This window comes from Uranotaenia lowii, chromosome 2 (assembly GCF_029784155.1).
Source record: "Uranotaenia lowii strain MFRU-FL chromosome 2, ASM2978415v1, whole genome shotgun sequence".
Taxonomy (NCBI): Eukaryota; Metazoa; Arthropoda; class Insecta; order Diptera; family Culicidae; genus Uranotaenia; species Uranotaenia lowii.
The window spans coordinates 195,201,156-195,227,907 of record NC_073692.1 but is presented as its reverse complement, the minus strand read 5'-3'; the positions used below and the strand labels follow the sequence as shown (position 1 = coordinate 195,227,907).

Genomic DNA, 26,752 nt, shown 5'->3' with positions numbered 1-26,752 from the left:
TTCATAGTCATTCCATTTATAATGTTGGAGCTACATGAAATTCTTGTTGTTTGAAACAAAAAAAGCAGCTAAATAAAAAAATCAATAAATAAGAGAAAATGTCTGGAAGTACAGAACTCACATAATGTTTTTTAGTACATTTTTTCTGAAGTTGGTCAGAATATCAATTACAAAAAAACGGGGAAAAAACGAATAGAAATAGTTTAATTAAAAAATGCTTTTCAATGATAGTGCTTAGTCATTTGAGGGTACTTATGATCTTGTTGATGAAACTGATTGGTTTCCACAGTGCGCGCAAGTGTGTTGAATAATTCTTCACCTAACTGATTCCGAGGTCGGAAAAAGTGCAATCTTTCGTCAAAACGAAACTGAAGAACGGGGGCATACAACCAAAATGAGTGACCAACAGCAGCAACAGTCCGGGCAACCGCAACAGCGCGGCTTCGAAGCCCTTAAGCAGCACGTCTTACTGCACAAGATTGACTCGGCCCTCTGGGCTTCGCGAGTGCTGACCATCATCTTTGCCATCGGATACGTTATTCCAATATTTGGGTAAGTGATTTTGCCAGCTTTTAGCTATATGTATCTACATATTTAGTGTCACAAACTACGACAGCCACCGGGACCGGGAGTTTTTATACACACATAGGTAGATAGCAATTAAAACGTTCTTAATACTTGAACTTGCCCCGAGTATAACGTCAGCAAGTTAATCTGAGTCAGGTACCTTATAAAACAGTTGTATATGATAAATACGCGAGAATTGCGAGCTCAAAGTCGTCGCGTATCGTCAGATGCGTGCTTATTGCTGACCGCGCATAGCCTAATGGGCGAATTTTGCTTATTTACATGTGAACTGAATGTATGCATGCATATGCGAATTCGTTTCTTCGACGATGTAAAGTAAACAGCAACCTGGGTACGCTAGGTTGGTTCATTTCTTTTGCGCTGTGTTTTCTGTATATGCTACATTAGACTGAGTTGATTTGGGGTCATTTTTGAATTTCTCAAACCCTGGGGTCAAAAAGCTCCGTTTTGGTCCAAAACTCATCCATTTTTTTTTCGGAATTTTTATGTATCGTTTACACGAGTAAATTTGAACTTTAAGGTTTGTATGGGAAAATTGAAATGGGGACAGTAGATTTTCCCTTTGATTTCTCAGGAAATTTTCACCAAATTTGTGTTTTTTGGTTGAATACGTTACTTTATTGCTCGAACCGTCCGAAATTTTGAAAAAAGTTCATGGTACTATTAATAAGGCATCTTCCAATAATTATTGTGTGTAGGGGGAAGTCGTCTACTACCGGACATTTAAGGTTTTTAGGCAATAACTTCAAAAATATATTTTTGTAAATATTGGTTCCTCTACTGATTTGAAGAGTATCAATACATATTATGATCACTTAACTATATTAGAAAAAAAATAATAATTTACAACATATTCATGTGGTAATAGAAATCATTTCATGTTAGTTTTCACTCATTTCCAAAAGTGTTGTCTATGGCCGGACACTACGAATTACTTCACCAAAGTTGTCACCAATGGCACAAAAACGTAGCAAAATGACTGAAATCACTTGCACAGATCTTGTGAGTATGTGTTTTCTAATAGGACTGAACGTTCTATGAAGCCAGTCATAAAAGTTTTTTTGACAAACCAGAATGAAACATTTGTTTCGAAAAAACTAGAGAAAAATTGTCTATGACCGGACAGCAAAATCTTAAGTTTCTCAGAGGACCAAAATAGTTTCGTTATTGAATCCTTATCTTCTGTTAACCATTTGAGGGTGCTATACTGCCGTTCTACGCAAGAATGTCCCATGTGACTTTTGGGTCATTTTCACTTTTTTGCTGGAAACGGTCTCTTTTAGTGTTAACTTTCGAATAAAAACACAAACAAGTATACTTTGTTCTGAACTTATACGAAATTTTCATCAAGGTGGTTGTCTCTATGTTGATAGTTCTACGCAATAATGTCACACTAGAGAAAATTCTATGAAAAATGCAAGTTTTATCAAAAAATTATCTTAAGATGAGTTCAAACTGTTGAATTTAATGTTATTACTGAAAGGAACACTAAAATAGAGGGCAGAGGAGGAGCGAGAAGCCTTGAGTGTTTTATTCAGAGAAATTTTCACTAAACACTTTTCGGTAGGCACTACTTACAAGATCCATACTCAACTATACATTTTTATAAACAAAGAGGAACGTATTTCTCAAATTACGGTTTAGCATGAGTTTTTGGCAAAAAAATAAACTACGCAAGCTTTTAAAATGATAGAAAAATTGTAGCCGTGTGACAGTTTTTCGTAGAACTAGCATCGGCATGCGTTCTGATTCTACGCAAAAGTGTCACACGGAGCATTTTTGGCTCTAATTTGCTGTTTTTTTTGTAGGAAATGTAATTTTTTTGGCAGAAAACATTGTAAAATGATTGAATGAAGGAGAGAAAATTGAAAAAATGTGTAAACATCAAGTATGTATAAAGCCGTCCCCACTTACCCCAGGTAGGGTTTGGAGACAAAATTTTAGATTTTTGCAAATAAACCCTTTTTCTCTATTTTTAACCGTCGTTTCTTTTCCTAACTGGTTGTTTCGAATGTAAGGATTGTTTCAATGTAGAGTTTTTCGTCAAGAGCCAGCTAGTTTACAAGAAATTTGCCATTGAAAAAGAGGCACATTCACTCCACATCGTAGTTAAAAATAGAAAATTTACAAGAAGTCACCGTAAACATCCGCAATTGTCGGAACCGTAACTCTTTTACAGTTATTGGATAGATTACAAGTAAATTTAACATTCTGCATTAAAAGTTTGAAAAAATAGTTCACAGTATTGTTTTAATAGCCACCGTCCCCACTTACCCCGGTGTACCTTACTTATTATTCCTTTTTGGCTTTTAAAACTAATATGGAACGGAAAAGTTACAAACACACTATCTCTTCTTTTGGTTTATTGTTACGCATTAACTTGAATTTAGAAATCTTGAAAAGGTTTTTAAAATTGAACCTCTTACTATTAAAATTTAAATTCACGGTCATCTATAGTATGAATGTTTGATGTGGTAGATATCAAACATAGTTAAATTAAAATGTTTCTTTAATTTAAATTAATATTTCTAAATTTCAATATACCTAAAGGTTAATTTGAAGTTTCATAATTCCTATTTGAATGATGGAAAATTGAGAGACAGAAAATCTTTACTATGATTCAGACAATCAATTCTTATTTTGCCATCTAATTACGATTTCCTTGTTAAGTTAAGTGAAAATAGTACTGCATTAGATTTTAGAATGAGTTTAGGTATAGAATTCTGATACGACATTGTTATTGATTATTTTGATTTTCAGCCACAAAAAATAGATCAGTATGTCAACATCAATATTTCTAAATTTCTATCTTTTTTCTCACATTTGGTCAGAATTTGACCAGATTAGAGATGTACCCAATATTCGGTCGGCCGAATATTCGGCGCCGAATATCTCCAAAAAAACCGTTAAGCCGAATATTCGGCACACCGAATAATTGAGCTAAGTATTCGGCCGAATACGAATACTTTGATACGTTTATTCCAGGTTTTCTTAATATATACGCAGAAAAATAGAAATTAGTTTCAAAAGAAAGTGCCACGAAAACAAAGGATTTTTTCCTTTGATTTTGGGACAAATAAAAATTATTTAGATTCAAAAACATTTTCCTTTGTTTCGAAGAAATGTTTTCCTTTGAATCAAAGAATGTTTCTTGATTCAAAATCTGAAATACTTTGATTCAATATCTTAAATCCCTTGAACCTATAGCATTTCCGTTTGATGCCATAACATTTTCCTTTATTTCCAAGTTATTTTGATTTTAATTCGAAAACATTTTTTCTTAGTTCTAATTATTTACTTTCGTTTCTATTAAGATAGTAGGTACCACAAATGTTTCATTTCGAAGAATTATAATACATTAAATGTTTATTATTTATTATTAAATTTTATTTTTCAAATAATTTATTTATTTAAATTTTTGTTTCCGGAAATCTACCTGTAAAGAAGAGAGGAAAATAGAAAAAAATCAAATTAATAAAACACAAATGAATGACAAAAATATGTTCCCTAAAAACATTGAATGAAATGTGGGGAAGGAAGTCAAGTACTAGCAATTTAAAGATCGTAGTTTGGCAATATGTAATATTGAAGGTACTCACTTTTCAACATGCTAGCATTGATCTGCAGACGAATTTTTGGCAAACATGAGGATCATATTATAAACTGGGCAACTTGGAATTTCACAGCTTTCAATTCGCTCCTTCTTTAGAACTAGTCTTCGTCGGCTGAATAGTTGACCTAAAACTAATTTAAAAATTTAATAATTTACTCCGGATATATTTAAAGAAAACTCACCAAAAATCCTCCACGGCATTGAGAACTTTCCGCCACAATGTTTCCCATCGTTGTTGGTTTCGAAGAAAATTTAATCAAAATCAAAGATTTTTTTCATTGATTGTAGCACGAATTTATTGTCTCTTGATTTCAAGTACAGTACATCAATTCAAAATTCTTGTACACCAACTCAAAATAATTTTCTTTCCTTTTGATAGAAAAAAAAATTAAATCAAAAAAATAAGATTTAGATTCAAATAACACTAGAACTTTGATTCAAAAACGTATTTCTTTTGTTTCAATGGCACTAGTTTTCACTGCGTGTATCCAGGCATGTTAAATCTGACCGCAATTGCTAAATTAAATAAAAAACTAAAATTTCTCTTTGAAAAGTTTAAGATTTTGTATTCATAACTGATTAAAAAAAAATTCAAAATGGACATAAATTTTTGTTTAATCCTTCGATACGATTTTTTCACTGCTGCTGTTATTCAATGAGAACTTTAAATTATAAGTAATTTCTTCTTTTTTTTCCTCTTGTATGTTTAAGAATTGATCTTAGATTTCATTCAGATTTGCCCTTTATTATTTTTTAAAAATTGTCCTTAATTTCCCGACTTTGTGAATACGTTGTTTAAAACAACTATTTTGAAATTACCCAGCTTTTAAAATTGATTTTTTTTTCTCAAGGGTTTTAAAAGGATTCCTGCGATTTGATTTATTCAAAATGTTTCCAAATTAATTTTTTCCACACTTTTCACACATAAATATTATATTTTCCATACCTTTTATATGTTGTATTTATTATGTCAATTGTTTTATATAAAATTAAATTTTTTAAAACTTTGTTTTATTATATTACTTTTTATAATATTGTATTACAATATACTGTATTATATTATATTATTTTGTTTAACAACATTTTATTCATTTTATCTTTAAGATATTTGAACAACAAGGGCAGGGGCATCCTCGTTTTACAAAAGGTGCGGTGTGACCGTGTATGCATGTTCCCGTTTCGAACACTGGACGTTCCTCAATTTATGCCAAGGGAATTTGCCATGGTTGAGGAAAAAAATGTGTTTGATTACTTTTTGTAAAATAAGGATGCACTCTTTTTTTAGAAGCCTTGGCGGCGGGATTATAATTTGCATGCTATCTTGGTTAGTCAATAACATGGTTATAGCTTCTAGGATTGCCAGATACTTTCAGAAAAAAAGCGGGACATTTTACGAAAAAAGCGGGACATTGCCGAAAAAACCGGGACATTTAAGAAACTCTTAAAAAAAGCTTAATTGTACGTATACCATTAGTCAAAGTTGTTCATAGAAAGTACACTAAGGATTTTTTCAACGTGAATTGATTTTGCTCCGATTTTCTTACATGACTTCTATTTATTTATACGTTGTTTGCGATATGCACCATAATTTCACAGGTCTCCCGAATCAACACGATTTTTGAGAGAAGTCGTTCATGTAAACGGCAGATTCGATACATCGTAAAAAATCTTTGTGTAATTTGTATAAAAATTTATTTTAAAACCTACGGATGGCAACCCTACGTTAGTGCCTCTGCTTACGATTCCATTCCCTTAGAAGTCTCATTGAGTGGTTATTATTGTGTTGCGTGGTATCCAACATGGACGTGTGGGTTATTTTTTAGCCACAACCGCGGCGCTGCCGTAAACCCAAGGTGGATACAATACATTCATACATGCATAAAGAAATCTGATACGACATTGTTAAGTTAAAAAATTCTCAATAAACCAATAATTTACAAAAAAAAATAAGAATTTGAAATTCTAATTTAAATTTGAATTTCAGGTACGTAGTAGAATTTTATGTTTAAAATGAAGTTTAATTAGAATTTTTTGTCCTGATTCTGACTAAATGATTTTCCTTCGATTTTGAAAATATTTTGAAATACAAAACCAATCCCGGGGTGGCCACAGAACCGGGAAAAAACCGGGAATTGAAAATCGAACCGGGAAAACCGGGAAAAAACCGGGAATTCAGACCCGAAACCGGAAAAATTTACAAAATGAAACCAAAATTCAGTTTCGGTTCCAAAATCAGAGATTGATTGAACCCAAAATTCAGAATTCAATTTCCAAGTCAAAATTCAACGGCTAATGAATGTGTAAGAAGAATATCACAAGTTTGGAAATTTTTAAAATACTCTCTGATTTCTCTTCAAATACCTATAAATTGAAAAAATTCACTAATCTTACCGGAACATAGAGTTCAAAACTGCTCGAAGAATTAGATGGGAAATTCAAAAAGGCTCTTAAAATTTGTCCAAGTATCGCACATTCTAACAATTATTTAAAAAAAAAACTATCAATCATATTTAATATGCAAGCAAATTAAAATTAAATTTTGAATAGAAATGTAAAGATGCTAATTTTATAATTTTGCAGTGATAGCGTTTAATTTAAGAGTTAAGCACAAGAAATCATCTTTATGCACGGCGTTTTCTTGTAGCTGACATCGCTGAAAATTTGCTTAGTTAAAAGGAAACCTATTAAACGCACTGTTTGGAAAATTAACTATTTTCGATCACTGGTCATATTTCATGCAGAAAATTTCAAATTACACTTTTTAAAGCCTGAATATGTTAAGATTCCTTTAAAAATTTGCCAAAATTCCGAATGTGTTTTCTAATCTGATCCGTGACGTAAATTGAAATTGAATTTAGAAAAATCCAGTGATTTTTTACCTTTTTTCATAAGGGTGTGTTAATGTCGATAGAAGACACTATATAAATTCTTCGAAAATCCTAATCCTAAAATGATTCAACATGGCGTAGTACTTTCCTCAAAATATACATATTTGTGTTTTGAGTGACGCATTTAAGTAAAAATAAACCTTTAATTTGAATGTTAAAGAAGAACCATGTCAAAATAACAAAATTATTGAAATAATATTGAGTCCACCAAATTTACGTTCTTTCGTTTGCCCGGGGGGGTGAAAGTTTTTAGCCACATTTTAGAAATTTTCAAAGATCACTTAAATCATAGGTTTCGAATCAACTTTTACGAAGACCGCGAATAGTTGAAACTTTTGAGAAATCTGAGGCGTCCTTTAAGTTTATTTTTCATAGTCTGGTATAATATGAAAATGTAAGGATATTTCGAAATATTTTTTTAAAATCAAAATGTATCAAACATTTTTTAAAAGCATAAATCAAAAAAAAAGTTGAAGCCTTAAACCAAGCTTTAAAAAGAATTTAAATCTTTGATATCGAAAGTTCATAAATGTTCTTCAATGATGTCATAAATAGTTACATTTTTTCTATTGCTTTTTAAGCTTGAGGATTTTTTTTTTCAAGCATTGTTTCTTTGAATCTAGTAGTCGGTTTGTTTGTTATCAATGATGTGTATTACTCAAAACTTAGTCATTTTTAAATTTTAAAACCCAATATCACTAGAACTAGATTTGACACAATCTTCCAAATGATTCGAATTCAGGACGGCATAATCAATTTGTGAAACAAAGGCTTTACAGATTTGAAAACATGTACATATCATAATTTTATTGTAATCTGCATTTTATAACTTATTTTTTTGTTTTCATCCAGTTTTTTCGGCGAGAATTAAAACAAAAATAACATGCCAGTTAGTCCAAACGTTTCGAGCTACTTTTGGCGTTTCGCTCCTCCTCAGTGGACTTCATCTAACGATCGTCGTTCTTTTATTCACTTTTATATCTTAGCTCATGATTTTTGATTTTTTTTTTTTGTGTTTTTAAACTTGTTTTTGCATAAATTCTCAAAGCTAGTTTTAGATTAACATGTGTTTGAAAAAATTTATATTTATTGAGGGGTTGTTTTCAAGCAATCATTACAAAATTCATTATACCTCTATTATTAACCGGAACAGTTCTAATTCTAATTCTCATATTTTTACCCCGAGAAATTAACTCAACGTAAAAATATATGTTGAACAATTAACTGTTACTATTTTCACTGAAATAAAATCCACATTTATCTGTATAACAAACTAATACTCTACTGAATGAAAAATGAAAACGTCATGCATTTTTTATGGAAATATTATTATTTATTATCAATCAATTCAAACTGCTAAATTTAATTTTACTACACTTTAAAAATCAAAAATAAATATTTCTTATTTTTATTGATTGACGATACTTTTAATTTTATGATAATCAATTTAGATATCATAATTTTGAATTTCTTTTGCAATTTTTTTTTCTATATTAATTTCAAAACTGAAATTCCTTAGATTAAAATTGAAAAAAAAAATCTTGGGTGGATCTGAATTGAATGAAGGATTTAAATTTTATCTATATCTTAAAATTTGTTATCTTGTTGAATAATCCTCAAACTGTTTAATAAAGACTCTGTAACTTGTTGTCCATATTTTTTTAAACTTTTGAAGTCAGAATTCAAGATTTTTTTAGCTTGAATCGTAATCCAACGGGGCTAGCCGATTTGGATAATTACCTCGAGTGCTGAAAAAAATCGTGTTTTGCAACGAGTGGCACACACAGTTTTATGAAAATTTGGAAAATCTCTTGAAAATCCATTGATTGACCTACAAGAAGTGCATCATGCAAATAATCACATGTCTATAACTATGCCAAATGAATGGAAATTTTTGATGAAGTAGATCGTAGTCTGTACTTTTGCAGGGAAAAAAACAGTTTGAATTAAAAATTATCGCATTTCGATAATGTTTTCAGTGTCTAAAAATTAACTTTTTAGCACTGAATTGCATAAAATACAATTATAGTAACGATTCAAAAATTGAATAAGAGTTTTTGTTTTTGAAAATATTGACTTTTTCAATCAAAAAATCTGTACTGAATTTTATAAATCAATTTATTTTTAAAACTTAGCCTAAACAGAATACAAGTTCTTCTGAAAATCTTCGGATATCTGTTCATAGCTAGCCAGATTTATGTGGGGTGGTAATGAACACTGTTAAGATTCTTGATACGTAAAATTTTTTAAGTGTTGGCAATATTTCTATAGGAATCTAAACACTGCGTCGAGATACGATTTGAAGTCTTTTAAAATTTACCCTTATTTAGTCATGGGGAATTTTTGTATTCACAAAGGAACAAGGAATCTTGTCCATACAATCTCATATTCACAGGTTTTAGAAACTGATAAAGTTATGGACAACGGTGTTGGGTTGGTTTTTTGGCACCTTTTTTAAGCGAATCTGCACCGTATTTGTGGTGTAAGAAGTAGCTAAAACTATAACTTTATTTAATATTTTGTTGTAAAGAGAAGAGACTATCATCTACTTACAATTGATGGTGTCCTAACCTCGCAAATACAAATCTACTATAGCGTAAATATATGGATCGATATCCGCCTAAAGAGGAGTAGAACTGGTTTGTATTTAACTATAAGAGTGATTTTTATAAGTGACTTACTTATATGAGGGTACAATTTGGTTTTATGCGTAGAAACTCGCTTAAAACCTCCAACAGTCCTTAAGCACACGTGTGCATAAATGTCGCATAAGAATTATATGGATCGATATCCACCTAATCAGGAAAAGGAGCGTTATGAATCTAGCCACAAGAGTAATTTTAATGATTCACTTACTATCTTGGAAATAAGTCTGAATTAAGACGCCGAAACTCGCTTAAATCCTCAAACGATCCTAAAGCACAACGTTTGCTCTCAACTGTGACAACGATGATAATCCAAAATTCTAACAACCGTTCTTCTTCTCTTTTTCTTTGCCTAATCCTCACTAAGAAATGTCATTACTTCTACCGCAGTGTTGCGTGCTCCCAGATATTGTTGATATTCTCCGAGGTCGGTCAGTTATGCCGTAACAAACGGTTTATTTTAAAGATCTTGACAGGTATTAGTATTTTAAACATTAAAGATAAGTTTAGATAATCAAACAATGCCTAGAAACAATGTTTCGAGTTTTGAAAAACATGGGCAATTATAAACAATCCTCAGTGAATCAGTATGATAAATGTTTGGCAAAAATTTATATTACACTTGAAGATGCATTTATTACTGACTATAAAACGTCTGAAAACAACATTTTTTTTTCTGATTTACTGTGACAAGGGAGTCACATGATTGAACGCCCCCAGAACAATTTTAAATTCTAGAGACGTAGATTTTGTGAGCTGTTGTAACACAATTGATATCTGTAACACAATAAAAAATTTGTAAACATGATTTAAAATCCCATAAACATTTTGTGTAGAATGTTTTCCATCATTTATATAAATGTGATCACCCCGATCGAAAAAACTGTCGGTGAGTTTTTAGTTTGAGAGAAAAATTGGAAATATAGCTGGAATTTCAATCACGTTTTTCTCGTTTGTACGTTTTTACACATGGGACAATCTTGCTTGGAACGGCAGTACAGAACGCTAGACCTTGCCCCTTACTGCTCGATAAAACTTTTTTTTCAAGATTTTAAAAGCTTCAGTTAATTCACATTATTTTCTGTTGAAAATAGATTTGTCTAGTTTAGTAATAAGGTCAAATTTTGTCTGATATAAAATAAAACTCCTTATCGCCTTTTAGTAGATTGATCTCATGTGTCAGTCTCTGTGATATTGTCTGTTTTCTCCTTCAACAACTCCCTGGTCGCATGAAACTTGAACCCTCCTAGTGCGCGGCAACACATAATCAAACGCGACATCATCAGCTGCATCGAGTTACTATTTTGATTCATTCGCCGGTTTATTGAATGCTTGGACTGCCGGAGGAGCGCACGGTGATAATGGTCGTCATAGTGCTACGTCGTAAAGAGTGCATGGTGTGGTGGCGACGCACGAAACAGCAAAAAAAAACGTAATTGGTTTACGTAATTGAAACGAGCAGCTCGATGTGTTTGTATGAATGTTTGTACGTTTCGAATGGCTGATGACTCCAGCGTTATACGTATCTTCGTCTTTTTGGAACTAAAGCTCTTAAATTGTGCATTTACTTTTTCGTTAAATAGGTTCTTCATCCTTAAACACCAATTTTAGATCTTCTTTCAAATGTTTCGAAATGCTGTTATCGTATTTCAAAGATACTTCAAAGAAGAACAGCAAAATATTTTACTTAAGAGCTATATTCAGCAATCTTGAGAAATAACATGGGAAGTTCCCTTACCTGGAGTGTTTTCCTTAACCTGAATCAAAAGTTAATGGTAACTGGTTAGCTGGAATTAAAAATTACAAATTTTTGAAAAAGTTGATAATTTTTGTTGTTTTTTTTTGGCTAGAGATTTTAGATTAATTAAACAAGAAACTATTTCATATACATTTTTATTAATTCTCAACCTTGGTTTCCATTCAACTTATAGCGTTTTCGTTTATTAGCAGTGGCTACCTAGTTATCCTAGTTTTCATTTTGCAACCGAATCATTGTATGTTGTTTTGTGGGAACGACATGAAGCTTAGATGTGTTTTTTCCCTAAGTTCCTCGCCTTTGCACAGCACGTGATAAGGGTGATAACGATATGAGACCTTCATATGATTGGCCTACTAGCTTTTCTCCTGGATTGAATTGAGTCGATTATGTGCATATTGAAACCAATGAACCGATTTTAAAGAGGAAAGGTTGACTTACAATTTTTTCAATCCATTACATTTAGAATAAGGTTGCCAGAATTTGGATATTATGGGTTCAAATTTTGAATCAGACGCCAGGAAAAGAAGTGGTTCATACTAACTTTTTAAAGTTTTTGCAGTTATTGTGTTACTGTGCATAGAATTAAGACGCAAATTCGTGGGAGTTTTACAGGACGGACAATCGATTCCTAATTTTGATATTATATATCCAAACTAGGCGAAAATTGAAATCGGGCTCTTAAAGTTTTTCTCGAAATTTGGATTTGTGGAAATGAGGATTTGTAAAAATGTGGATATTTATCGAAAATGGCTCCAGTTTTGATTTTACCATTGAATTTCAAGCGTCTTTATCTCAGATTACGTAAGTTGAGCCCAGTCTTCATGTTTTACATCGAGAAACAATCCCAGCCGGTCATTAGCACTACTTTGTTCGACGTACGGACGGAGTTCAAGCGACAATGGATTGCAAGCAGGGTTGATACCGGACGTCTTAAAAATCCGATCCATTCTACAACTTACCGAAGCTAAGTATCTTTTGATTAGTGTTCTCATAATTTCCTATTCACTACATGGGAATATGTAGTTAATTAAAATTCGGTTCTTGATCTTTTTCGCACCCAGATATTCATTCATAAAATACATATGTTTTTTTCTGCGTTCTTTAGAACAGTGGTATTTTAAGCAAATCCATCTGAGCAAATTATAAGACCTTTAAGGTCTTTCTGATCATAATTTAGCAACTAAAGCATTGCTTACTCAAATAAGATTTGAAGATTGCGTATTGATGTGAATTGTTTATCCGGGTATGTAGCACTTAATTCGAACTTTTGAAAGCTAAATAACGATAAAAACTAAGTTCGTGTTTAAGGTAAAGGTAGTTTAGGTAGGAAGAAATTCCTGCATATTTACGTAACTTCATCCGCCCATAGCAAACGAGGGGCCCTTTAAAAGGATGATTGATCCGTATTTTATTTTCGATAAAATTATCATTTAAAGATTAAAAAGCAATTACTCGCGTTTTAATCAACCATGATAGGAATTTATCTTAGGCATTTGCCAAAAACAAAATTTTCGAAAACAGTTCCACAATCCAAGGAAATTCCACTCTTGTTTAAAAACGGTGAATTGTGTTATGAAAATATAATGTTGCATATATGTAAATATGAAAATAAAGTTGCTGTAGAAAATATGATTTTAATCCTATAATTTTCAAACGTGGAACATCCACACAATTCACTGGTCAACAAATGTGTAACGAAAGAATTTTAAATTTTATTAATTCTTGAAGAAGCTTATCAATAAATTCTAGATCAATGTTTTTTTTTAATAACGAAGTGATAAGATAGCAAACATAACTCAATTTTTCTATTTTAAGAAAGGAAAGAGGATAGAATAGAAAATGATAAATCATTTCTTAGTTCGATTCAAAAAATTAATGTAAATTGTAGTCAATCAGTAAATCAATGTTTCAAAATTGTGAAACAAAACCTTCAAGAAAAGCAATAACTTTCCCAGATAAAAAATTTGTATTGTCCTACAAAAAGGCTTGTAGTAATTAAAAGCATTGTTCTTTTCATGTTACAGTTTACATGGAATGGTTTATAAGAATTTCTTTATACTTGATAAAAAAAGGCTCCAATGAATGTTAGCTTGATATTTCTTTTAATGATGTTTTTTTTTTCAAAACTAAACAATTTTACAAATAAACTAAATGTCGAATACTCAATTGAATTAAAAACATTTTTATAAAAAGAAAGTAAATGTTAATTCATTGATTTTGTTATTCAAAAAAATATTCCTAGTTCAACTGAGAACTTTTTATAAATACATACAAGTAATTTCCTTTATTGATCAGACAAGCGTCGATAGTTTTGTTTGAGAAATTTATGAGGATTTTATATTGGGGTCAAGATCTCTATAATCATTTTACAGTAAATTTTGAAATTTTACCAGGAAACATAGAAAATTTATTGTAGAAAACCTAAATCGGTACACTAGTCAAAAGTGTCTCCTTATCATATCCTTTCACCCAACGCTCCAACCCAAGTTTTTTTTGTTAGGATGCAGAGGTAACCTCGGTCCTAAAGCGCGACATTGTTCTTTCATCCCTTTCTCTCTTTTCCAATCTATCTATTGACTACTAGGACGTGGCCGGCGCCGTTATTGATGATTAAAGAGAGAGCATCAGTTTTGGGCATTGTGAATGTGCTGTCAGTCCCAGACACCTTTCATTTGACCTTTGAACAAAATCGGTGGCCTCGGTCAATCACGGAGTAGCAACCATTGGCGATGTGGAATTCGTTCTACTAAGCCACGCCTGCGATCATGGGATTCGAAATGCATTTAACCACTAAAGAGTTCAAAAGCCTATTGAAGAAATTGAACGGCATTGTTCATTATTAATTTATTACTAAGAAATTTAAATAAAGAATTTCGGGTTCAATGTTTAAAGGTGGATGTGAGTAGTCAATTAAGCTAAGCTAAGCTGTATACCCAAACTAGGAGAAAATTCGTAAACGGGGTGAACACCCTGTAGGGATGAGATGAAGAATATACAGAAAATAAATCAAATTTAATTAGGAATAAAATAAAATAATAGTTGTATTCGGAAACACTGTAGATGAATAAAATAAAATAAATTTCTATGACAACTTTTGCTATTTTGGCAGGCAGCACTTGACAAACAAACAAAACAATGTCAGTCATTGATCTATTCTTGCGAGCGACAGACGTGTTTAAGTGAATCTCTGAATTAAGATTCGTAAAATCACGACACACCCGAGGATCAATCAATTTATGGTTTTGAATGTCAATTTGATAGATAAGCAAAAGGGTCGTTCAAAAAATGTGTTCAATATTTTAGGCAATATTATCGTGAAAATGCATTCCAATTACCATTTAAACACAAACTCCTCATCACATATTAAAAGTTATTGTTGAATTTTATCGACGTTTTTCGGCGAGTTTACAAATAAAAAAACGTTTTTTCCAGTTGTCCAGACATTTCGAGCTCCTCTGACTTTTGCTCCTCTTCAGTGGACAAAATTACTAGCTTTCGTCTATTCTAATTTGTTCTTCATTCGGACAGCTACAATAGGCGAGATAAGGGCATAACGAGCACCCGGGGCATAGTAAGCACTCTTCTTTTCCACGAAAGTACGATTTTCTCAAATAAATTTTTATGAGGAATAGTTTCGTAGTTCCTATTTTCAGTAAAAACTAGGTACTCAAGTGACGAAAATATTAAAATTTTTGAGCTCCGAAAAATAAGCCCTTATGATCGTTAAATCATCTTGATCCATAAAGTACGCATTGAAACATGATGTGCACATTTTTCCTCCATTTTCAATATCATTAATTTTTTTTATTTTTCACTATAATCAATTTTAAACGCGTTTTTACTTTAACTTGTTGACTCGGGGCGTTTAGAGCGCCATTGATCGGGGCACGATGAGCATTTTCAGCCGTAGAAACAGCAGCAAATTTAATTCGATGAAATCAACTGAAATATAGAGCCACAGCTTGACTAGTTCACATCTGACGATTTAGCCTATTGGTTAGGTGTCGGGAAAGTAATCAAAAGACTCGAGTTCGATTCCTGGTCGAGGTGATTTTTTTTTTCATTTACCATTCATGAACGATTATTTCGATTGTTGCAGTATACGGCTACTTAGTAGCATCATCCGCCAAACAAAGCACCAGAAACATAGTACATGAGTGTGTGTAAATTGTTTGTATTTGTATTTTGTAAATTATTTGTATTTGTAAATTATTTGTATACACAGACACAATTTATTTTGATCTTGCTTTGTTTGATAGATCTTAGGCTCACCGTTTAGTGCAAAATGCATCGATCATGAATAGTAAAATTAAAAAAAAACAACCTCGACCAGAAATCCGACACCTAACCAATAGACCAAATCGCCAAATAAAACAAGTCAAGCTGTAGCTCTATAATTCAGTTGACTTCATCGAATTTAATTCGCTGTTACATTCTACGGCAGAAAATGCTCATCGTGCCCCGATTAATGGTGCTTATACCGCCCCAGTGGGGGTTCCCATCAGGACCTGGCAATTTCACTTTCAATCGTCAATCGTCACTCAAAAATAAGCACAAAACGCTTCATTCGTCAGAGCTTTACTTTCAATTTCTCTTCGCATAAGCCTCTCTTCACATTCGGCATATGCTTATTTCAGTTCGCTCTCACCTCGGTTTCCTTCGTTTGGAGACGGAAAACGTCGATTTCATTTCTAAACCAAATTTGAGCAAACCCTTTCAATGAATGGTTTCATTGCTTATACACAAATACCTACATAAAGAAAGCCGGCAGATGTCGGCTGGAAAACAACAATACACACCAACGACACCAACAATAGCTTGATGACGCACAAGGTGCCGGGCGCCGGGCCGGCACAGCCGGTAGACGCACCAACAAAAAATACCAACAATTGCACGGGGCGTACACAAAAAAAATCTGTTGCCCACAGGAGCTGTGTGTGTGTATTCTATTTGCTGCCTGTTTTTGCTGCATTGAACGTTTCGTTTGATGTCGGAACTGGAGACGCTGATTGCGGGCGGTTCAAATCAGCATTGGAATTCTCTTCTGCTGACTTTCGAATCTTTCTCTTTCACCCGAGCAGTGAGTATGAGTGGATTTACTTTCATTCGAGTATGAAAGGGAGCTCCTTGAAAATGAGATTAGTTGAAGTGAGACGAATAAAAGAAAACTTCAATTTAATTCTTTCTTTGACTAATTTTCTTTGACTAATTTTCAGCTTTTGGCAAAAGAAGATTAAAATGCATTTTAAACGTATTTATCTACTTTTTCAAGTTTTAGCGCGTTAGGAAATAGACTTTTTTAGCGTCTGAAAACAAAACAATTAACTAACTCACATATTATAGCTGTTTTCCATGGTTAAATTAGCGTCCCTCTTAAGGTTGCCATTATGCCCTTATCTCCCCTACATCGCGGCGATTAACCAACACTCTTCATACATATTAAAGGATAAAAGCGAAACGGAGTTCGTACGGGAACAGCTGTAAGTAAGATATAAATTTCAAACTCGTTGCACGACCCTTTCCGTGGTCTGATCAGGCCTAAATTTTAAATGGGGTCTTGTGCTAGGCCTTTTATCAATTTTCGTCTGCAACGTTTAAAATTTTCAAAAGTCTGCAGATTTTGGCCACATTTTTGAGCATACAGCTGCTTTCAAAAAACAATTAAATCGCGTGAAGCAGCGCACTCGCTTCCAACTTTGACTTGCCGCCATTTCTGTCTGGGTTGATATTTTTTCATGACTGGAAAAAAAATTTACAGCTATTCTCGTGGAAAAGGGATATTTGAGATTGCTGTATTTTTGACAATATTTATTGAAAATACTTGAAATTTGGCCAAAAGATGAAAAAATGTTTGATCTAGTACCCGTTCATTATTTTCCAACAGATGATTTCATTCTTTTTCGGACAAATGTTTGAAAATTCGACTTTTCTACGAGAAATACGGATGTTTTCTTTGAAAAAGTTCTAAGAATATGTGCAGTTGTATTGAAAATTACCAAACTTTATTAAATTATTTGGCAAGGAACCCAGGAGAACCCACCGACATATTTGACTTGCATTTAGATCATAATTACAATTGTCACATCTCGAAAAATGAGGTGCGCCAAACTGCTCGTAAGCAAGTTATTGCAATTTGAAAAATGTATAATTTTAAACTTTTTTTTGTGATTATGACAGAAAAAATCTGCGAAACGAATAAGGTTTGCACTAGAATATCTCATTTGAATCTATTCCAATCGAATACTGTGGAAATTTTAGGTAGCTTATAACAAAAATAGCTAAAAAAAAACTTTTTCCAACGTTCTGCAAAGTTAAAAGGTAAAATGAACAACTATGTAGAAGTAACCATGCCTGTATCTTGCTTCTGTAAAAAGTTAGATTTAGGATCCACCTTGCGGAGAAAAATAGAACTAATTCAAATCCATCAATAGATAGCGCAAATATAGTCAAATAACTTTGTCGAAGACAACGATGAGCTACAACGAATCCTCTGGCCTGCAGTCAATTTCGAAGAGACCGGGAAAATTTTAGCTAATTATGATTATTTGTACACATGTTTGAGTAGCATTGGGTGTAATAATTGTTTCTTTTTAAGAAATTATTTGAATGTTTTTTCCCGCCAAAACCGGGCAATACGTAACATAAAGGGAGAAAACATGTTTACAAAAACCGTATCAAGTATAAAAAATGTATGTTCTTGACATACGTCTATTCTTGACTTCATAATTTTATAAATAGCTTTTAGCCTAAGGTTGCCAGAATTTTTTCAGTACCAATCCCGGCCGGACAAATCCGGGCAATTTTTTATAAAAACCTGGCAAAATCCGGGCATTAGATTTCAAAATTGACGACCAAAATCCGGGCAATATCCGGGCAAATTTTGTCAAAACCCAAAAATTATTCAACAATTATCAAGAAAAAATATTGAAAAAAAAAGCTTTTTCATCAAAGTACATCGACAGATTTGAAATCGTATTAGAGGCTTCCAAAAACCTTTCATGATAATTTTTATAAAACTTGCTCAAAAATTTCGTTTTGGAGGCATTAATTATCAATTTTCACAACTCTATTTGTTTTTTTTTTTTTGTTTTATTTGCCAAATAAAGTGAATAAATCCGGGCAACATCCGGGCATTTTCCAATGAAATCCGGGCAACCGGGCCGGGCCGGACTATTTCCAAATTTTGTATGAAATATCCGGGCAAACCCGGATAAAACCGGGCAATCTGGCAACCTTATTTTAGCCTCAACGAATTAGTGAGCCCATGTCAGCGTTTCTCGAGTTCAAACGTTATATAAATACGAAAGGAAAATAACAGAAGCATCCTAATGAAATTAACGCAAAACAACAATAAACTTAAAAAAAATCCAAAAATTTGAATATCAGTGTAATGATCGATTTTTGTCAAAAGTTGTTAACAATATTCATAATCTACACGAACAATATATCATATTTCACGGTTTTTATATCAAAAGATTGACTAAACTGACATGATTCTTAGAAAAAATTCCTTTAAATTTCTGGCTAAAAAAAGCCGCCTGCTACATTACAAACTACTGATAATCATGAAAATTTTACTTACGAATACATAAAAGGAGCATGTTTGGCAATCTGTTTAGTTTGCCCAAACAAAAGCACAAATATGTTTAATGAATTTTTATCTATTTTCAAAAGGTATCTCGAAAACAAGAACTGGTAAACTAAATTAATATTAATTTAGTCTACCAGTCTTTTAAAAATTGACTCATTTTGGGGTGCTGATTCCAAATTTTATAATATTTGGAATCAGCACCCCAAAATGAGTCAATTTTTAAAAGAAAAATGTTTTTTTCGTATCAATTAAGCTTTTTTTCTCGCTGCGTATAGTCATTTTGGCTTCGGTCGAAGTCAATTGGAAAAAGAAAGGTATTCGTCAATCCATTTCCACTTGTTTCGACCAAACTTCATTAAGAAGACTTCAAGTTAATGAAATCCTGGTAGAAAAATGACGGTGTAAAACTCAAAACTTAGCAATTCTATTTTTAAATTGCGACCCAGAGATGGGTCTTGACTCAAACATTCAGTCAGCGAAACTTTTTTTGTAGAGAAATGAATCCAACTTAGATGAAATTTCAGGGACTAGATAAGAGAAAATCGATGTTGAAAAACATGCGAAAAAAATTCCTCTTGTCTCCCGGTAGGACTTGAACCCACATCTTGCGCCAGGTTGGTCTCCTGTAGTAGAATGTTAATACCTGGGCCCCGGAGAGGCGCAAGATGTGGGTTCAAGTCCTACCGGGAGACAAGGTGAATTTTTTTCGCATGTTTTTCAACATCGATTTTCTCTTATCTAGTCCCTGAAATTTCATCTAAGTTGGATTCATTTCTCTACAAAAAAAAAAAACTTAGCAATTCTTTTATTAAAATGAGTATTTTCTTCTAAATTGTGTCTGCAGTAAAAGCGTTTTAAATTTGCTATCACACCGGTGGAGAGCGCGTGTTTTAGCCGATTCCAAAATTTAAAATTGTGCTAAAACTGGTATACCTAAAACCAATATTTACGCCTGCAGGCGCTCTAAAAGTATTGAATACACTAGTACATTCTTCATCTATTTTTGAAATGTTTATACAACTTTCAAACAATTCTGAGCTATATTTCAAATAATAGAATTGAAAATGTGTTAGTAAACTTCAACATCGATTTTCTCGAAACTAGTTAGGTGGCTTATACGACTTAATCAAAAAAACTCTAGAATTTACATTTGTTATCCTTCCTCCTTTCCTTTATTGATCAGACAAGCGTCGATAGTTTTGTTTGAGAAATTTATGAGGATTTTATATTGGGGTCAAGATCTCTATAATCATTTTACAGTAAATTTTGAAATTTTACCAGGAAACATAGAAAATTTATTGTAGAAAACCTAAATCGGTACACTAGTCAAAAGTGTCTCCTTATCATATCCTTTCACCCAACGCTCCAACCCAAGTTTTTTTTGTTAGGATGCAGAGGTAACCTCGGTCCTAAAGCGCGACATTGTTCTTTCATCCCTTTCTCTCTTTTCCAATCTATCTATTGACTACTAGGACGTGGCCGGCGCCGTTATTGATGATTAAAGAGAGAGCATCAGTTTTGGGCATTGTGAATGTGCTGTCAGTCCCAGACACCTTTCATTTGACCTTTGAACAAAATCGGTGGCCTCGGTCAATCACGGAGTAGCAACCATTGGCGATGTGGAATTCGTTCTACTAAGCCACGCCTGCGATCATGGGATTCGAAATGCATTTAACCACTAAAGAGTTCAAAAGCCTATTGAAGAAATTGAACGGCATTGTTCATTATTAATTTATTACTAAGAAATTTAAATAAAGAATTTCGGGTTCAATGTTTAAAGGTGGATGTGAGTAGTCAATTAAGCTAAGCTAAGCTGTATACCCAAACTAGGAGAAAATTCGTAAACGGGGTGAACACCCTGTAGGGATGAGATGAAGAATATACAGAAAATAAATCAAATTTAATTAGGAATAAAATAAAATAATAGTTGTATTCGGAAACACTGTAGATGAATAAAATAAAATAAATTTCTATGACAACTTTTGCTATTTTGGCAGGCAGCACTTGACAAACAAACAAAACAATGTCAGTCATTGATCTATTCTTGCGAGCGACAGACGTGTTTAAGTGAATCTCTGAATTAAGATTCGTAAAATCACGACACACCCGAGGATCAATCAATTTATGGTTTTGAATGTCAATTTGATAGATAAGCAAAAGGGTCGTTCAAAAAATGTGTTCAATATTTTAGGCAATATTATCGTGAAAATGCATTCCAATTACCATTTAAACACAAACTCCTCATCACATATTAAAAGTTATTGTTGAATTTTATCGACGTTTTTCGGCGAGTTTACAAATAAAAAAACGTTTTTTCCAGTTGTCCAGACATTTCGAGCTCCTCTGACTTTTGCTCCTCTTCAGTGGACAAAATTACTAGCTTTCGTCTATTCTAATTTGTTCTTCATTCGGACAGCTACAATAGGCGAGATAAGGGCATAACGAGCACCCGGGGCATAGTAAGCACTCTTCTTTTCCACGAAAGTACGATTTTCTCAAATAAATTTTTATGAGGAATAGTTTCGTAGTTCCTATTTTCAGTAAAAACTAGGTACTCAAGTGACGAAAATATTAAAATTTTTGAGCTCCGAAAAATAAGCCCTTATGATCGTTAAATCATCTTGATCCATAAAGTACGCATTGAAACATGATGTGCACATTTTTCCTCCATTTTCAATATCATTAATTTTTTTTATTTTTCACTATAATCAATTTTAAACGCGTTTTTACTTTAACTTGTTGACTCGGGGCGTTTAGAGCGCCATTGATCGGGGCACGATGAGCATTTTCAGCCGTAGAAACAGCAGCAAATTTAATTCGATGAAATCAACTGAAATATAGAGCCACAGCTTGACTAGTTCACATCTGACGATTTAGCCTATTGGTTAGGTGTCGGGAAAGTAATCAAAAGACTCGAGTTCGATTCCTGGTCGAGGTGATTTTTTTTTTCATTTACCATTCATGAACGATTATTTCGATTGTTGCAGTATACGGCTACTTAGTAGCATCATCCGCCAAACAAAGCACCAGAAACATAGTACATGAGTGTGTGTAAATTGTTTGTATTTGTATTTTGTAAATTATTTGTATTTGTAAATTATTTGTATACACAGACACAATTTATTTTGATCTTGCTTTGTTTGATAGATCTTAGGCTCACCGTTTAGTGCAAAATGCATCGATCATGAATAGTAAAATTAAAAAAAAACAACCTCGACCAGAAATCCGACACCTAACCAATAGACCAAATCGCCAAATAAAACAAGTCAAGCTGTAGCTCTATAATTCAGTTGACTTCATCGAATTTAATTCGCTGTTACATTCTACGGCAGAAAATGCTCATCGTGCCCCGATTAATGGTGCTTATACCGCCCCAGTGGGGGTTCCCATCAGGACCTGGCAATTTCACTTTCAATCGTCAATCGTCACTCAAAAATAAGCACAAAACGCTTCATTCGTCAGAGCTTTACTTTCAATTTCTCTTCGCATAAGCCTCTCTTCACATTCGGCATATGCTTATTTCAGTTCGCTCTCACCTCGGTTTCCTTCGTTTGGAGACGGAAAACGTCGATTTCATTTCTAAACCAAATTTGAGCAAACCCTTTCAATGAATGGTTTCATTGCTTATACACAAATACCTACATAAAGAAAGCCGGCAGATGTCGGCTGGAAAACAACAATACACACCAACGACACCAACAATAGCTTGATGACGCACAAGGTGCCGGGCGCCGGGCCGGCACAGCCGGTAGACGCACCAACAAAAAATACCAACAATTGCACGGGGCGTACACAAAAAAAATCTGTTGCCCACAGGAGCTGTGTGTGTGTATTCTATTTGCTGCCTGTTTTTGCTGCATTGAACGTTTCGTTTGATGTCGGAACTGGAGACGCTGATTGCGGGCGGTTCAAATCAGCATTGGAATTCTCTTCTGCTGACTTTCGAATCTTTCTCTTTCACCCGAGCAGTGAGTATGAGTGGATTTACTTTCATTCGAGTATGAAAGGGAGCTCCTTGAAAATGAGATTAGTTGAAGTGAGACGAATAAAAGAAAACTTCAATTTAATTCTTTCTTTGACTAATTTTCTTTGACTAATTTTCAGCTTTTGGCAAAAGAAGATTAAAATGCATTTTAAACGTATTTATCTACTTTTTCAAGTTTTAGCGCGTTAGGAAATAGACTTTTTTAGCGTCTGAAAACAAAACAATTAACTAACTCACATATTATAGCTGTTTTCCATGGTTAAATTAGCGTCCCTCTTAAGGTTGCCATTATGCCCTTATCTCCCCTACATCGCGGCGATTAACCAACACTCTTCATACATATTAAAGGATAAAAGCGAAACGGAGTTCGTACGGGAACAGCTGTAAGTAAGATATAAATTTCAAACTCGTTGCACGACCCTTTCCGTGGTCTGATCAGGCCTAAATTTTAAATGGGGTCTTGTGCTAGGCCTTTTATCAATTTTCGTCTGCAACGTTTAAAATTTTCAAAAGTCTGCAGATTTTGGCCACATTTTTGAGCATACAGCTGCTTTCAAAAAACAATTAAATCGCGTGAAGCAGCGCACTCGCTTCCAACTTTGACTTGCCGCCATTTCTGTCTGGGTTGATATTTTTTCATGACTGGAAAAAAAATTTACAGCTATTCTCGTGGAAAAGGGATATTTGAGATTGCTGTATTTTTGACAATATTTATTGAAAATACTTGAAATTTGGCCAAAAGATGAAAAAATGTTTGATCTAGTACCCGTTCATTATTTTCCAACAGATGATTTCATTCTTTTTCGGACAAATGTTTGAAAATTCGACTTTTCTACGAGAAATACGGATGTTTTCTTTGAAAAAGTTCTAAGAATATGTGCAGTTGTATTGAAAATTACCAAACTTTATTAAATTATTTGGCAAGGAACCCAGGAGAACCCACCGACATATTTGACTTGCATTTAGATCATAATTACAATTGTCACATCTCGAAAAATGAGGTGCGCCAAACTGCTCGTAAGCAAGTTATTGCAATTTGAAAAATGTATAATTTTAAACTTTTTTTTGTGATTATGACAGAAAAAATCTGCGAAACGAATAAGGTTTGCACTAGAATATCTCATTTGAATCTATTCCAATCGAATACTGTGGAAATTTTAGGTAGCTTATAACAAAAATAGCTAAAAAAAAACTTTTTCCAACGTTCTGCAAAGTTAAAAGGTAAAATGAACAACTATGTAGAAGTAACCATGCCTGTATCTTGCTTCTGTAAAAAGTTAGATTTAGGATCCACCTTGCGGAGAAAAATAGAACTAATTCAAATCCATCAATAGATAGCGCAAATATAGTCAAATAACTTTGTCGAAGACAACGATGAGCTACAACGAATCCTCTGGCCTGCAGTCAATTTCGAAGAGACCGGGAAAATTTTAGCTAATTATGATTATTTGTACACATGTTTGAGTAGCATTGGGTGTAATAATTGTTTCTTTTTAAGAAATTATTTGAATGTTTTTTCCCGCCAAAACCGGGCAATACGTAACATAAAGGGAGAAAACATGTTTACAAAAACCGTATCAAGTATAAAAAATGTATGTTCTTGACATACGTCTATTCTTGACTTCATAATTTTATAAATAGCTTTTAGCCTAAGGTTGCCAGAATTTTTTCAGTACCAATCCCGGCCGGACAAATCCGGGCAATTTTTTATAAAAACCTGGCAAAATCCGGGCATTAGATTTCAAAATTGACGACCAAAATCCGGGCAATATCCGGGCAAATTTTGTCAAAACCCAAAAATTATTCAACAATTATCAAGAAAAAATATTGAAAAAAAAAGCTTTTTCATCAAAGTACATCGACAGATTTGAAATCGTATTAGAGGCTTCCAAAAACCTTTCATGATAATTTTTATAAAACTTGCTCAAAAATTTCGTTTTGGAGGCATTAATTATCAATTTTCACAACTCTATTTGTTTTTTTTTTTTTGTTTTATTTGCCAAATAAAGTGAATAAATCCGGGCAACATCCGGGCATTTTCCAATGAAATCCGGGCAACCGGGCCGGGCCGGACTATTTCCAAATTTTGTATGAAATATCCGGGCAAACCCGGATAAAACCGGGCAATCTGGCAACCTTATTTTAGCCTCAACGAATTAGTGAGCCCATGTCAGCGTTTCTCGAGTTCAAACGTTATATAAATACGAAAGGAAAATAACAGAAGCATCCTAATGAAATTAACGCAAAACAACAATAAACTTAAAAAAAATCCAAAAATTTGAATATCAGTGTAATGATCGATTTTTGTCAAAAGTTGTTAACAATATTCATAATCTACACGAACAATATATCATATTTCACGGTTTTTATATCAAAAGATTGACTAAACTGACATGATTCTTAGAAAAAATTCCTTTAAATTTCTGGCTAAAAAAAGCCGCCTGCTACATTACAAACTACTGATAATCATGAAAATTTTACTTACGAATACATAAAAGGAGCATGTTTGGCAATCTGTTTAGTTTGCCCAAACAAAAGCACAAATATGTTTAATGAATTTTTATCTATTTTCAAAAGGTATCTCGAAAACAAGAACTGGTAAACTAAATTAATATTAATTTAGTCTACCAGTCTTTTAAAAATTGACTCATTTTGGGGTGCTGATTCCAAATTTTATAATATTTGGAATCAGCACCCCAAAATGAGTCAATTTTTAAAAGAAAAATGTTTTTTTCGTATCAATTAAGCTTTTTTTCTCGCTGCGTATAGTCATTTTGGCTTCGGTCGAAGTCAATTGGAAAAAGAAAGGTATTCGTCAATCCATTTCCACTTGTTTCGACCAAACTTCATTAAGAAGACTTCAAGTTAATGAAATCCTGGTAGAAAAATGACGGTGTAAAACTCAAAACTTAGCAATTCTATTTTTAAATTGCGACCCAGAGATGGGTCTTGACTCAAACATTCAGTCAGCGAAACTTTTTTTGTAGAGAAATGAATCCAACTTAGATGAAATTTCAGGGACTAGATAAGAGAAAATCGATGTTGAAAAACATGCGAAAAAAATTCCTCTTGTCTCCCGGTAGGACTTGAACCCACATCTTGCGCCAGGTTGGTCTCCTGTAGTAGAATGTTAATACCTGGGCCCCGGAGAGGCGCAAGATGTGGGTTCAAGTCCTACCGGGAGACAAGGTGAATTTTTTTCGCATGTTTTTCAACATCGATTTTCTCTTATCTAGTCCCTGAAATTTCATCTAAGTTGGATTCATTTCTCTACAAAAAAAAAAAACTTAGCAATTCTTTTATTAAAATGAGTATTTTCTTCTAAATTGTGTCTGCAGTAAAAGCGTTTTAAATTTGCTATCACACCGGTGGAGAGCGCGTGTTTTAGCCGATTCCAAAATTTAAAATTGTGCTAAAACTGGTATACCTAAAACCAATATTTACGCCTGCAGGCGCTCTAAAAGTATTGAATACACTAGTACATTCTTCATCTATTTTTGAAATGTTTATACAACTTTCAAACAATTCTGAGCTATATTTCAAATAATAGAATTGAAAATGTGTTAGTAAACTTCAACATCGATTTTCTCGAAACTAGTTAGGTGGCTTATACGACTTAATCAAAAAAACTCTAGAATTTACATTTGTTATCACTTCCTCCAAATAAAATTTTCGGATTGCGC

General features: G+C 33.2%; 1 protein-coding gene across 5 annotated transcripts in view; it reads left to right on the top strand.

Moving 5' to 3' along the window:
* LOC129747391 (Krueppel homolog 2) overlaps positions 1-26,752 on the top strand; it is a 40,229-nt gene that overhangs the window by 1,896 nt on the left and 11,581 nt on the right. For all 5 annotated transcript variants that reach the window (XM_055741586.1, XM_055741583.1, XM_055741585.1 and 2 more), the window contains exon 2: positions 290-552. In XM_055741586.1, coding sequence (XP_055597561.1) covers positions 395-552 — 158 coding nt within the window. In that variant the 5' untranslated portion in view covers positions 290-394. The remainder of the gene's footprint in view (positions 1-289; positions 553-26,752) is intronic.